Genomic DNA, 14701 nt, shown 5'->3' with positions numbered 1-14701 from the left:
CGCAACGAAAATTACTGACATTAACTCCTAAGCAATATACCTAATGTTTCTTGACGCGTGAATTCAAACCTCCCGCTCATGAAAACTCAATGGTCTACGTGAGTCAAATCGCACACTAAAAATTACCATGGCACTCTTTGCTATATGAAAATCTAGCAACCTTTATCTTGACGCTTTGGCTGAGCTGTAGCAAGTTGCTTATAGTTTCAACAACACAAGATGGGTAATGAACACTGCCTGACTGAGAAGCCTGCCGAAACCGTTATAGTACGCGATTGGACTCATGTAGAGTATTGAGTTTCGTGTGATCGGGCAATTCAAAGTGCCCGTAACCAATGTAAAATAAAAACGTTAATATGAATGATTTCGGTAATTTTCGATGCAAGAATCGTGTTCTACGTGAAATTCTGGTTAAGAAACATATATCAGAATCCTTAAATTCGTACCTTGTCTAGTGGTCCATTATTTGATCTACAAATCAAGCTCAACATTATCGTCATATCAAGACTGACAATGAGGCCTAAGAGATACTCACATTCTACACCTATAGGCAACTATTAGCGCCTAGATGATATTTTTGTAGTATAAATGAGGATTTGAAAGCGTTTTGCTGTTTTGGACCCTCGCGGTGAAACCCGCCGTCGATGCCGCGCCTGACGGCCGCGGCTGATGAAGTTGTTAGTGCTTGGATAGTCAAAACGCCTTCCTTTTCGTGCGCATGCAACACGGACATCCGTGGAGCTCGAATAGTTGCATCCAGGACTTCCAGGAGTTAAACTGAGTGTTCACCGCATTTGACACGAACTCAGGGCACTGTGCTTGTTTTTCTCGAACCGTAACTGAATTCCAGCGTTGCCTATTGTGCCGATGAAGTAAACTTCTCCCAATTTCCATCGCGACATTGTCAATTTTACGAGAAATGTTTTTATTTTTTAAATATATGACAAGATGACGTCCCAAGATGTGACCCGCGGCCCCTACTTCCTCTGAGCTGATCTAAGAATGATGCATGCGGCAAAATCGTTTTATGGGCACTTCACGAAAAATTCAAGTCAGGTTAAATCGGGTAATTAGGTTCGGTAAAATCATTTTCCCAATAATAAAAAGCGTTTTCTCATTTTTAAAATAGGCACTTACAATTTCTGCCGGCGAGGGTTAATATCAGCCGATTTGAATGAAACTTGGCAGAGGGTCTTTCTTGATGAAATGAATCAATTTCAGGGGTTAAGACCGAAAAAATTCCGGCATTGCCAAATTTTGGTTACCCTAGTGACAGTGTACATTATTTTTCATTCAGCTTTCGTGCAGTCGTGCCCAGGAGGTGGTTGTATCTTTTGTGCGTAACAGAGCCATTAAATAAGAGAAATTAGAGACTGAGCACTTACGTTGTTTCAGCAGATAAGGCGACTGAGAGCCAAACAGTCTGGCAGCCGTCTGCTGGTTGCTCTCTGTGTCCGGTGACATTGCGACATGGTAACATTGCGATATGTCCTCATCACTACTGCAGCCTGATACTGTCATGTTCCCAGTTGACACCCTTCCTCACAGCAGAGTCATTTGCCTGGGAAAAAAGCAGATATTATGAGCATCCAAGTGAAAACCTGCCGAGTGAGTGAAAACCTGAAAAGTGAAACTTTGCGATAAATCGATTCATCTGCCATTTAAACCTATCGGAAAGGATCGATAAACAGTGTGTTTGCAACAAACACCTCGATAATCGATTCTTTGCCATAGGTTTAAATGGAGAAATATCGATAATCGATCATTTCATTGCCATAAAGAGTGTGCGAAACTCCATGGTAATAACGAGTCGATGAACGTTGACTTGGTGAGTTTGACAAATTGCGCTGAACACCTTGCGGTCAGCATGGTCGTATATTAGCGCCCACAAGACCGCAGGAATACATCACGCATTGCGCCAAACACAGTGCGGTCGGCCGGTCGGCAAGACGCATATTAGCGCCTACGAGACCGCGGGAATACTTCACGCATTGCGCCAAACAGTGCGGTCGGCGAGCGGCGCATATGAGCGCCTACAAGACCGCTAGAATACTTCACGCATTGCGCCAAGTGTTGCCCACGCGCTAAGCAGTGCGGTCGGCGAGAGACGCATATTAGCGCCTACAAGACAGCTAGAATAGTTCACGCATTGCACGTACCCCCTGGTTCGCGCTTGAACCGTTGAAAATCCATAATTTCTCGGTGCCGGATCCACCACGGCTCACACCATTTTCGTCCAGTGAACCTGCAATCCGCGGATCGAAAAATCGCGGAGATTTCGCACCCCTGAATGGTATCTGTTTCAAAAAATAAGTTTAATACACTACACCCGCAGTGCGGGTCATATCAGGTAATCAGCTGTTTTTCGCTGATCTAGTATATCGCGGGGCAGGATGTCTCTTTTATTCTTTGCGCGGTGCTTTTCACTTAATCCCACTCCCCCGGATTTCCAGTGTTGGGCCTGTTGCAAACTTTTGCTAGAGCAAAACTAAGAGTTGTTTCTTGTAGATAATGCCTCAAAAATCACGATGAGCGCATCGGCAAAGTCTGAAATGCACTCATAACTTCACAATCTGCGTAAGAAATTTGCGTTTTTTTAAGCTTCCCGCTTCAAAAACGATACTACGGCATAGGTGAACATTTTGTTAGAGGAGTCGCTCCATCGTCGGCGATATTCATCATGGCCGACGCTTGCACGCAGTTCCGCGCGTAATTCAAGGAGAGTTCAAGGTCAATCAATTCGGGCGTGGAAAATATGAACGTTAACACACGATTGTTATCTGGTCTAATCCAGTTCAGGTGTTATCTCGTCCCATCAAACGTGTTTTGGCGGATTGGCGTCGGCTATGATGATTATTGCCGCCGATGGAACGACTCCTCTTACAAAATGTTCACCTGTGCCGTAGTATCGTTTTTGAAGCGGGAAGCTCAAAAAACCGCAAATTTCTTACGCAGATTGTGAAGTTATGAGTGCAATGCAGAGTTTGCCGATGCGCTCATCGTGATTTTTGAGGCATTATCTATAAGAAACAACTCTTAGTTTTGCTCTAGCAAAAGTTTGCAACAGGCCCATTTCCATTCTCGATTTACTTTTTTGGGCATGAAAATAGTGTGCTCGCGATCAGCTCGGTCAGTTTCCGAGCGTTCGCTTGAGGTATAGCGCCACCTTATCTGTGGTAGATCGGTCTTTACTCATGACGTCACCATTAAATGTTTATCTTTCCGGCGAGAGAGGTCGAAGTTGCGCGCGTGCGAGGATTACGAGGATGATAAAAAAAAAAAACGAGATAGTACCGATGACTGTTGACTGTTGAGTGACGTAGCAGTAGCTCATCTCATAGACCTAATAATAAACGTCAACAGTGAGAACATGACGAGCGACTTGATATTCCTGATTGCAGGTGAATAGCTAAATAATTATTATCACGTGCTCTATTAGTTAATTGTGAGTCGATTGATTTGTGTTCACGACATTCCTCCGCACACACAAACGATCTTTCCCAAACTGGCAATGAGTTGCACCGAGCCAGCTCTTTATCCACCCCCCTCCCCTCCATTTTTTGATAAGGAATTTTCATTCTCACGGAAATTCAGTTAACTTATAAGTTCAGTGCACGCCAATCTATGCAAAGTATGCATCCAACAATTACTTTTGAAGGAAATGTAGCAGGAGCAGAAATTTTTACACGAAACAATTTAGATTGGTTTTTGTCCGTGATGGTCTTAGTACTGATATGTCGACGGTTAACCCATCAGACCGCTCCCATATTTTATTTGTTTGAACGAGAACAAATTAATATAATTCCTTATTGAAGTTTTCACGGAATTTCCCTCGCACAGAGAGGGAAAATTAGATACAGGAGTTTTTGAGAATCACGTTGTACACCTAGTTTTTTATGAAAAAATAAAGTGTAACAGGAAGTCTGCAACGTTGCAAACTGAAATTCGCGATCCAGTGGTTTCACCGTTTTCATAGTCTTGCCTTTCCATAAAATTTCACCTAAATATACTCGCAATATTTTGCTGCGTATGGGTGTCTTGAAAATTCACCTCATGCTTAGTGCTAGAGTTGAAAGAAAGGCAATTAGAAGAAGTAGTATAAAGTGTGAGTTTTGTATGAAAAACCTACTTAGCCTCTCGTGGGGATATGGGGGGAGGGGGAGGGTGAGGCACCAATATTTTCTCATCTAGCATTGTCAATATCAGAACAACAACGCACATTTGTCTATCCAAGATCAAATGAAAAAAATAAGTTCTGGAGAGAGTATGCCCAATTCAAGTGTGGATCAATTTTATTCCCTCGGAAATGATGAAATAATTCGACTTCTTTATGTTTGTATCCATTCGACAGTTTTTCCTCCTTCAATTCTAAAGTAGCTGAAATCCTTCTTTTGGATAAGTTCGTTGAACTCAGCGGCTACTGCTAGGAATTTGCATCATTTGTTGATATTTTTATAAATGATCTCTCCATTATCATTGACAAATCTCAGTTTCCCTGCGTATGAAGGGGGGGGGGGGGGCATTTTTTTCTCTCTTTTCTTTTTTGTCGCACTAGGAGATTAGGTGAAGTAATATTCATACACATGGAAATAAAGTGAGATAGACTTTTACTTTCTCGCTCCCCTAGGGTAGAGAGGAAGTATTGTCATCCTCCAAGAAAAAAAAAAGAAAAAAAAGTTGAAATTTCATCATTTCTAGACGTTTTAAGGTCCCAGGAGTCAAAATAACCATATTTTTGCCTGTCATCTAGATTTTGATACCACGTTATTTGTGACGACAACCTCATATGGTAAATTTTATAGGACTGCGGTAGATATCGGTGGCTAAAGTCGCAAACCATCAATGCAACGTCGCAAACGGAGATATGTGGTTTCGCACTTTGGCCATCAGTAACGAAAATTCGTCTCAGTCTGCTGAAGACCTCGAGACTAGCTAAGAAGCGAAGATTGGTTCGAGAACCATTCAATGACTCTTTCACATATTCGCACATCGTAATTGCACATGTTCACTGTTGCTACTTAAGTAGAGACCGATTTGAACGTTTATTGCTAAGAAGGCTCAAGCCTCCAGAAGTCTTGAACTCCGATTTCCTCGTTCATCTCAATTGATAGGGCCAGTGAATTTAGTTGCCAAGTTTTTCCTCTAGTAAATGCGGTTCAGTCGGACTGGTACGTCATGACTCTGTGTTAGAATAGCTTAACTTTGAAGTGCGATTCGTCGGGATCGTGAGGTCGATTTTTGAATCGTTATCGAATGATCTTGATCGATAACTCAACGCTCAACGCCTATCTTAACAACGCTATATATCGATCAATGTCATTCGATAACAATTCTAAAATAACAATCGAGCCACTGGCACTCACTCGCACCAATACATCAAACTTCAGATTAGTCGCTAAACAGTGTTAATCTCGATGCACACTTGCCGATCCAAGCCACTCAAGACTGCCGACTTTTCCTCATCTTCCGGCCAAAGTATCTTAAGCGCCATGCGACGTTACAAAAGTTCCGCCGCCATTTTAATTGTTTACAGGAACATTTTTCAACGAAGCTATCCGAAAATTTCACTGAATTTTCTTTGTGCTACTCATGAAATTTAGTGAAATCTTCAAACAGATTCAAGCAAGAATTTCGCTGTAAAAAAATAAAACGGCGGCGGAAATTTTGAAACGCCGCATGGCGTTTGTGATATTTTGGCTGGGAGGAGACGTTTTATTGGAACGTTTCGTTTATTTTGTAAAGGCTTAAGTTAAATGGAACCCTTGGGCTCTCGGGTTCTCTCATCCATCGAAACCTCTAGTTCTCTTAATCTCATCTCGGGATCAAAAGATTTACCAGAATGAAGCGTCATGAGCTCCGTCCACGTGAGCCGTGACTCATGCCGTTGAAATTTGAATGCAATATTTCGTTGCCTGGGTATTTCAAGATGCAACTATGTAATTGACAGATTTGAGCTGGATCAGTCTAACTACATTTTACGCTGCTTTGCATACTCTCGTTCAATTTGTTTCTCTTTTTTTTCTTTTTCTCTTCTTTTTTTTTTTATTCCTCACAACGAACTGAACAGTATACCGCCTTTCGGACGATACGTCGCCCGGCTGACAAAAGGGCGTAACTGCACAGAGAGATGAGCCGTGAAAATCATTGAACCGTACAGAAATGGGGTTCATCGCGAAGTGTATTTCAACCGCGTTAAACAGAAATGAACCAAACCACATCGGCTATCAGGGCCAGATTTAGGGGGTGGCCACATGGGCCGCGGCCCATAGCGGCAAATTTTGCAATTTTTTAAAATGCAATTTCTGTAATTTTTTTTAAAAAAAAATTACATACGAGAAGAGGCGACAGAATCTCTCATTTCCTGAGAGTATAGCAATTTCTAATTTTGTCGTTTAGCGGTGATACAAGAGACAGCACCTTTAATTAGTCGAGTTATGAGAGAAAGCAAACGCGCAATTTGGCCTGGAGTGGCGCGGTGCAAATGACAATGATGACGAGGACTTGAGATGAAATGGAGAAGCCTTCGGCGCGGTGAGCGGCGATCTCGACATGAAACACGTATTAGCGCCTACAAGACTGCATGAATACTACACGCATAGCGTCAAAGACAGTACGGTCGACAGCGGTCGGCGTAAAACGCAAAGCGCCTACAAGACTGCATGAATACTTTTATAACTTTTTAATACTGGTTTAGTAAAGCTTATGGAGGGAGATTAATGTAGGTATGTATTTCAAGTATGTTACTTCAGTATGTTTGTTGCTATGTAGCAAATGGAAGGCTAACTTCAAATGAACGATTTTTACCATTACGGTGGGTTAACAACATTGTGGATCGGTTCGGTCGAAGCTTATGGCGCAATGTGAATGTGTGTTCCTCGAACGATTAACTATTCGCGCACTCCGGTATTACCGTTGCCTATACGGTGAAATTGAAGGCGGATCTTAACAGGGCGATACCAACCAACAAAATCACGCTCCGTCTATATTGTCTGAGTCGAAGCATGCAGCGAGATGGCAATATTTTCGAATAGCTTTTATGAACCATACCAGAGATCAGATACAGGTCAGATGAATACAAATGTTGAAATTTTTTTAGCGTACTGATTTGCACTTGGATTTAATAACGAAACAAATTTTTTTGCGGAACAATAGACACTGTTCCGTCTTTTTTGAGTCTAATTTGGAACGTTTTAATGCGTCCATTGTATTCTACCTGAAATTACGACAAGTGAATTAAGGAAATATCTAAAGCCGTGCTTGAATTCGCTTTTTGTCTTGTGGTCCATTGTGAGCCGTGGCCTCGGCAAATAAAATTAAAACTTGGAATAGCTCTACCTGGATAAACTGTCTTCTGGATTGCACTATGACTCGCCGACCAGCAGCCTACCACTAAATCATTTTTAAATCCTGTCTTTTGCATCATTTCATGAAACAAAAAAATCTGATGAACGACACTAGCACGTGTTTTCGTCAAATTGTCAGCCAGTCACTAAAACTAGTTTTAAGTAGTTCACCAAGAGGCTCCAGTTTCAAGAGAGTGGACATGGTCGTTGAGTGCTGGATCAATTTTTGTCATTTTTACAAGACTGTTTTCTCGTGGGTAACAAGGTGTAATGTCACCGCTTGGTACTCACATATTGAAGGGCTCTCCAGTTCCCAGTTTCAAAAGTTCGTTGAACTGGGGTCTCGCGACGAAGGTCAGAAAATTGCGTCATTTATTTATATTTTTGTTTAGGTACGCCTTATTGCGGCGCCAAACTGTGATATCCGTTATTCCCTCTTTAAATCATACATCGACGGTAAAACTACCAAACCACGTATCTCGGATTGCGACGTCGCAGACTTCCTGTCATACTTTATTTTTTAAATGAAAAACTACTTAACATCCAGTCTTGAAAATTCCTGTGATTTTTCCTCTTTGTGCGGAGAAAATTCCGTGAAAATTTCAAGGAATGATATTGATTTGGTCTACTTCAAAAAAGTAAAATGTGAACGTAGATTTTTAAACACCGCAAACGAGATACGTGGTTTGGTAGTTTCACCGTCGACATGTATCGATGGCCCAAAGTGCGGGCCCACGCCACGTATCTCTCTTTGGGACGTTGTGGACCTCCTGTCATAATTTTTCTTTGGAAAACTAGTCAACTTAATTTCCTGTAAACTTTTTCGATTTTTCTCCTGTGTTTGCCAAATATTCTGCGAAAATTTCAAGCTGTAAATCTTGCTCGTTCATCTTTTAAAATCTAAACAGGAGTAGAAAGTTAGGAACAATTGGACCGCATTGAGCAGAATAAAGAAATCAAGCCACATCAGCTATTCCCATATTTAATTGGGTAATTTAATGTTTTATTCAAAGACGGTTGTGTGGATTTTTGGGCAAATTTCGGTGATTTTTCTGCACAGTAAAGCTGATTCCTTAAAATGTTGAGAGGAATCCGCACAAACGATCTCTTGTGAAAAATTAAATTGCCCAGTTAAATTTGGCAATTGCTGATGTGACCTGGTTCCTTTCTGCACTGGAAAAAAACATATTGGATCTAGAGTCCAGACTCTTGAAAACATTGACAAGAAAATATACTCTTGATTCAATCAGATTTAAGCTTAAATCAAAAGGAAATCCGCTCAAATTAAGTAAGAGGCTTCCCTGGTTAAAATTGGCAGTAGAATCTGTGTTCCAAAATACCATAAACCTACAGCCGGCTGTAAGATTTCCAATAGCTTCTATAGCCGGCTACACAATTTCTTATAGCCTTTTATAGCCGATGGCGACTAAGCAACAGCCAGGCGATAAAGTGTATGCTAAACGTTACTAATTACGGATGCTAGGACTTGGTGAGTTTTTGACTACTGCTCTCTTTTTGGGCCGTAGTATCTTGATTTATTTTGCGAGAAAAGCTCCGTACTTTTGATGGATGCCTGCCATTCCTAATATATTAGAGCGCCTTTAGTTTCGTATGATACTGTGCAATACCTCTGGTGTGAAATAGTTGCTTCAAGCGCCGTGGCACGCTGCGGCGCGGCAGGCGGGCTAGCGCGAAACGCGCTTTGGCGCCTACAAACCTAACAGGGATACTTCACGCGTTGCGCAATGCGTGAAGTATCCCTGTTAGGTTTGTAGGCGCCAGTGCGCCGCCGCTCCGCTTTGTATTAGGCTCTAATATTTAATCTGGCGGAGTCAGCGTTATTCAATTCATGATTTTGAAATGTTTGCACATCCTGTATGGATTGTTCTCATTTTAATTGATGAAAGAAAATATGTAATAAAGAAAAATATAATGTGTGTTTTGTAAATGTCAAGGTGGTTCCGTATCAAACTTAATGATTTCCAAAACACACGAATTTCTACACAATTTCTTATAGCCTATTATAATCGATGGCGAAAAAGCAACAGCCAGGCGATAACGTGTAGGTAAAGCCCGGCGATAGGAACTATAGCCCGGCTGCATAATTTTTTATCGCTTCGTATAGCCCGGCCGTGTGATTTTCTCCGCATTCTACAGCCAGCTATATGATTTTCTGTAGCCTTCTTTAGCCGGCTATAAGAATTCCTAGGGTATTTTGAAACGCAGCTCTTATCGCCAATTTTTACCAGGGTTGGTTCTTGATTTAAGCTAAAATTCGATTGTATCAAGAGTATTTTTTCTTGTCGATGTTTTCAAGAGTCCGGAATCTAGATCCAATGTGTTTTTTTTCCCCGTGTGCTAGACGCAGTCCAATTTTCCCTATGCAAAAAGATTTGTTTTTACGGATGAGCCAGAACCCTCAGTTACTAATTTCAAGATGTTGTCCGATTAAAACAGTTCCCTCGAAAGTACCGGTGTGCTTGAATCATTTGAACCGAGCGATCGAACCTTCGACTGCGCACACGTCACGCATATCAAATGCGAAGTCAGAGTAATTTGGTCATTGATCGCAGACTGAATCCAAGAACCGAACAACTCCAATATAAACTCCACGCAGATAAGAGGTTTTTACTTAGCGCGGACATGCCGATATTCCACCATCAAAGTGCCACACAAGACACCACTGAAAGCTACAGTGGAAGGGCGCGGGTGATCGAACAAGCCAGGTAACGGCAACCAAGCGACGCACAGTGGCTCGAGTCAATCAAAGAGGTCGGACGTGAAATTTTTGACTAAAACTGCAAATTTTGATGTTTATTTCTCCGCATTTTAAATTTTAAGGGGTGCCTCTGGAAGGAAATTTCACGAGGCACCGAGAAATTTTATAACCTCAAATAAACATAAACGAATTTAAGCTTTTAAAGTTTCCAAATTTTGTCCGACCTCTCTCATTGACTCGATCCACCGTGCGACGGTTCTTTTTCCGATCCTGTGCCCGTGGCCAATGAGAATGAGACTTGACTACTGAATAATTTCAATTCTTAAACTCGAGTCTTAGCACCCAAGTCCCTTTTTCAGCACCCAAGAGGAAGCCTGGATCATAGTCCAGTCATGTTCTTAAGAGAAAGTATAGTATGTGCTCACTTTCTACCTGAGTATTGCACATAGATTGATTCATCACAGCTGCGACTAATATTAATTCCTATTACACCAAAGGAATCAGAAATTTTATCAATCCTACGTTGCCAGTTTTTGATCGAGAAAAAATACTAAAAATGGTTCGAAATAATTGAAAGTTTATTCTCAAAATATCTTCCCCTTGACTTAAATTTTTGGACTGGTAAAAGAGCACAACCTGTTGAGTTCGGAACCACTCCGAACAGTCCTAACTTATTTTTTCCCGCCAAAATGTGGCTTAAATCCTCTTTGCGTGATTTGGTTAGTACTGGCTTGTGTTAATAATATTTACCGGAAAAGGTGGTTAGGCTGTTTCTTCTTTTTTTCTTCTCCGATTAAATGTTGCAACTGTGACCTAACCACAGGTTCCTTGACCACTGGTAGTGACCGATCATCTGATATGTCTCAGTAATTCAATCTTTGATTCCGCTGAATCAAGGAGGATCTTGACCTTTCTAACTTGTAGATAGAAGTAGATTCCTGGGAGATCAGAGGGGGGCAGCCTTCCCCCTCCCTAGCTCCGCTCATCAGTGTGATAGACATTATAAGGAACATTACTCAGTCCTAAGGAAAGAGGAAAAAAGGAGGTGTTTACATTTTGAGGATTGCTTACCCCGTGCGACGTAAATCGGTACAGGCACTATAGCAAAATCCGGAAGACGACGTATGAGAAATGGACCATAGCGTCCGATTTTTTTGCTTAAATCAACTCATGATATAATTTCAAATACTTTATATGTTTAAAATGAATTTTATCCATAAACTACCCCATTTCCAAAATAAATCGATGATAAAAATCGTCCGTACCGACCTACGTCATAAAAAAAATCCAAGATGCCCGAAATGCAAACTCCTCCTTTTTTCTCTATATAGACGCTATTAGTGCCACGTCACAGAAAAGCGATATATATCGATGTTTTCGCATTGGTAGCATTGAAAGCGGTTATGCCAATGTTATTGTTTGGATCCAGTTCGATATTATGGAGAATCCCTATGATGGCGCGACACTAATAGCGTCTATGAGTCAAGACATTCTAAGTGTTTAGTGCTGAACAGAATAACTTGCGCACAATTTAATAGTTAGAATGCAGCGTAGGCAAAAATAATCACCCATAGGTAATTGAAAATAAAAATGTATCGTAACTTGAGGCAAAACATTTTCTGATGGAGATTCTGATGTAATATTGCATAGTTTTTAGAATATAAATATTACCGATGGTTTATCAAATAATAGGAGGGTCAGCGCGTGCTCCTGCGTAGTTTGACCCCGATTCAGGAGATTAAAAATATTGTAACCTAGTTCAGGTCGGAGGACAGGGGAAGGGAGGGGGTACAGCTTATTCGCAGAAATCAGAATCAACTCACAGTTCATTCATGGTTATTTTTGAACTCATTGATAAACTGGTTACGGTAGAGCTTCACACCCGTCTTAGCAACTTGCCGTAACGTGCGTAAAACTGTCTCACGCGCCTTTCTAATTACTTCTCTCCAAAAAAGATTTTCAAAAGGTCAAAACTGCAGCTTTAAAACTATTTAATTGTAATCAGAGAAAGGTACCGACAGCAGCACTGCCGTGCTAAGGAAAAAAGCCTATGAATCTTCAGGCGATACCTAATTTTCCTGTGGTAAATCACGAATTCTCGGGAAAATTTGTCAATATTTTTCTTCCAATTTTTCATATTATTTTGTTCGCAATTTCACCTAAAGTTTCTGAAGATTTCAAGGGAAAATTTGGCAACTCTCGAATGTTCATACGGCGTTTTTCCATAGCACAGCTGAATACTCTCTTAACGTGGATGTTGCAGAAAGTATGGGGGGGGGGGGCGGGTAAAATACCGAAATAAGCGCATTATATCTTGAGCACCCCTTCGAATTAAATGAATGACAAAATCAACGACTTATAGAGAAAATTATCATTTTCATAGGAGGATGCAGCAAACAATAGCTTGTGATAATAGACAGGAAAAGGCGAAATGCTGATAAAAGATGATCGGGATTAAGCATAAAAAAATTTGCAAGCGTAAATGAAATGCTTGATTATCCCAAGGATTGTGAAGAATCATATCATATCGAATGAATACGTAGATACTTCATGGGCAGATTCTCCGTGACTTCTTTTAATACTTCGATTATAAATAACAGGCTCGTATTTCCGCTGGCTTTATTTACATTTTATTTTCCACATAGTGTTATCTCAAGTTCATATCATGCGATTTTGCAAGCGTATTCTGGACCATTTCACTTTCTCACTCTTGAATCATTTTTTCCCCCCTCTCATCATATTAAACTTATTCTCTTAATTTGGCAACAGTGCGGGCTTCGTCCGTTTAAGTGTGTGTAAAATATAATCAATTTTATGTGAGACAGCAAGGTTCTCTCATCTTGATTCGATTATTTTCATTGATTTAAATGGAGGAAAAATTGTGTTACGAACCTGCAAGCATCGCCACAAACTATTAACCGTTCGAAGAGAATCTAGTGCAAAAGTAGCATGAAAGGAGGGAATGGAGGAGGGGCAGGAATACAAATGTGAGGACTGTGAACTTTATTTTTGAACTTGGGTTTGAATTTGATTATCCTTCCGGGAAGAACATGAAAAATGACGTAGAACAGAGATGGTACCACCAATCCCTGGTAAAAAATGGCGATAAGAGCTGCGTTTCAAAATACCTTAGGAATTCTTATAGCCGGCTAAAGAAGGCTACAGAAAATCATATAACTGGCTGTAGAATGCGGAGAAAATCATACGGCCGGGCTATAAGAAGCGATAAAAAATTATGCATTATTTTCCTTTAATACATATTTTTTTCATCAATTAGAATGAGAATAATCCATACAGGATGTGCAAACATTTCAAAATCATGAGTTGAATAATGCTGACTCCGCCAGATTAAATATTAGAGCCTAACAGAAAGCGGAGCGGCGACGCACTATCGCCTACAAACCTAACAGGGATACTTCACCCAATGCGCAACGCGTGAAGTATCCCAGTTAGGTTTGTAGGCGCCAATGCGTGTTTCGCGCTGGCTGCCCGCCTGCCACGGCGCTTGAAGCAACTATTTCACACCGGAGGTATTGCACAGTATCATACGAAACTAAAGGCGCTCTAATATATTAGTAATGGCAGGCATCCATCAAAAGTACGGAACTTTCCTCGCAAAATAAATCAAGACACTACGGCCCAAAAAGAGAGCAGTATTCCAAAAAATTCACAAAGTCCTAGCATCCGTAATTAGTAACGTTTAGCATACCTACACTTTATCGCCTGGCTGTTACTTAATCGCCATCGGCTATAAAAGACTATAAGACATTGTGTAGCCGGCTATAGAAGCTATTAGAAATCTTACAGCCGGCTGTAGGTCTATGGTATTTTGGAACACAGATTATACTGCCAATTTTTACCAGGGTGCGTAATGGAAGGGGGTTGGTCTCTCGGAAACCTCTCGGAAGGAGATTTTGTCAATAATAATTATGATAATCTTAGGCATTTATAGTTCACATTAGAATAAGTTAATTCAAACCTCCCGCTCGCTAAGAAACCAAAATCAGCGGAATTCAATGGTCATCATGAACAAACTTACAAAACTTAAAAGTGCTTAGGAGACAGCGAGATGTTACTAAGTTTTGATTTCACAAAAGCAGTCCTCTTTTTTATACAACGTGGCTTTGAACGTGTCTTGATAAATTCAGTAACTGAAAAAAATTATTTTTTCGCAAAGTACACGGAGGTGTCCGGCTTGACTCGAGTGGATTTTGGGTTTTTCACGTGCGGAAAATCGAGCTTCTAACGCGGAAATCTCTCGTAAGTTGAGTTTGGAAATTTTCATTCAGTTGCGTGTTCATGTTTAGCGTGAACTTTAGGAGAAAACATGATTATGATGCTCGATTCCTAACCTGGCCTTATTTTTAGTTTGATGTTTATATATCAGTACCACAGAACCAAAAGGTACCTAACTCCATTTCAGTATTTTTGAGTATCACGGGAAAACCGCGCATTGGCCCCATTGATTCCCATGTAAATCGCAATTTTTGAAACTCCGTATCTTATGACCGGCAAAAGATAAGGCTACCAAATTTTCCACACTAATGGGACCGTTGATGGAGATTTTCAAATCGCCACTGCGGGGTGATTATTGAAATTGATAGACAAAGGAGACAAAAGAGACATTAAGGGATCCTAT

The 14701-nt window shown here is 40.8% G+C and overlaps 1 protein-coding gene across 1 annotated transcript in view; it reads right to left on the bottom strand.

The window, feature by feature from the left end:
* LOC109043642 (sodium-independent sulfate anion transporter) overlaps positions 1–14701 on the bottom strand; it is a 31437-nt gene that overhangs the window by 16116 nt on the left and 620 nt on the right. The window contains exon 2 of the mRNA XM_019060925.2: positions 1386–1561. Coding sequence (XP_018916470.2) covers positions 1386–1521 — 136 coding nt within the window. The 5' untranslated portion in view covers positions 1522–1561. The remainder of the gene's footprint in view (positions 1–1385; positions 1562–14701) is intronic.

This window comes from Bemisia tabaci, chromosome 2 (assembly GCF_918797505.1).
Source record: "Bemisia tabaci chromosome 2, PGI_BMITA_v3".
NCBI classification, from domain to species: Eukaryota; Metazoa; Arthropoda; class Insecta; order Hemiptera; family Aleyrodidae; genus Bemisia; species Bemisia tabaci.
This window is presented reverse-complemented; position numbering and strand designations above follow the sequence as displayed.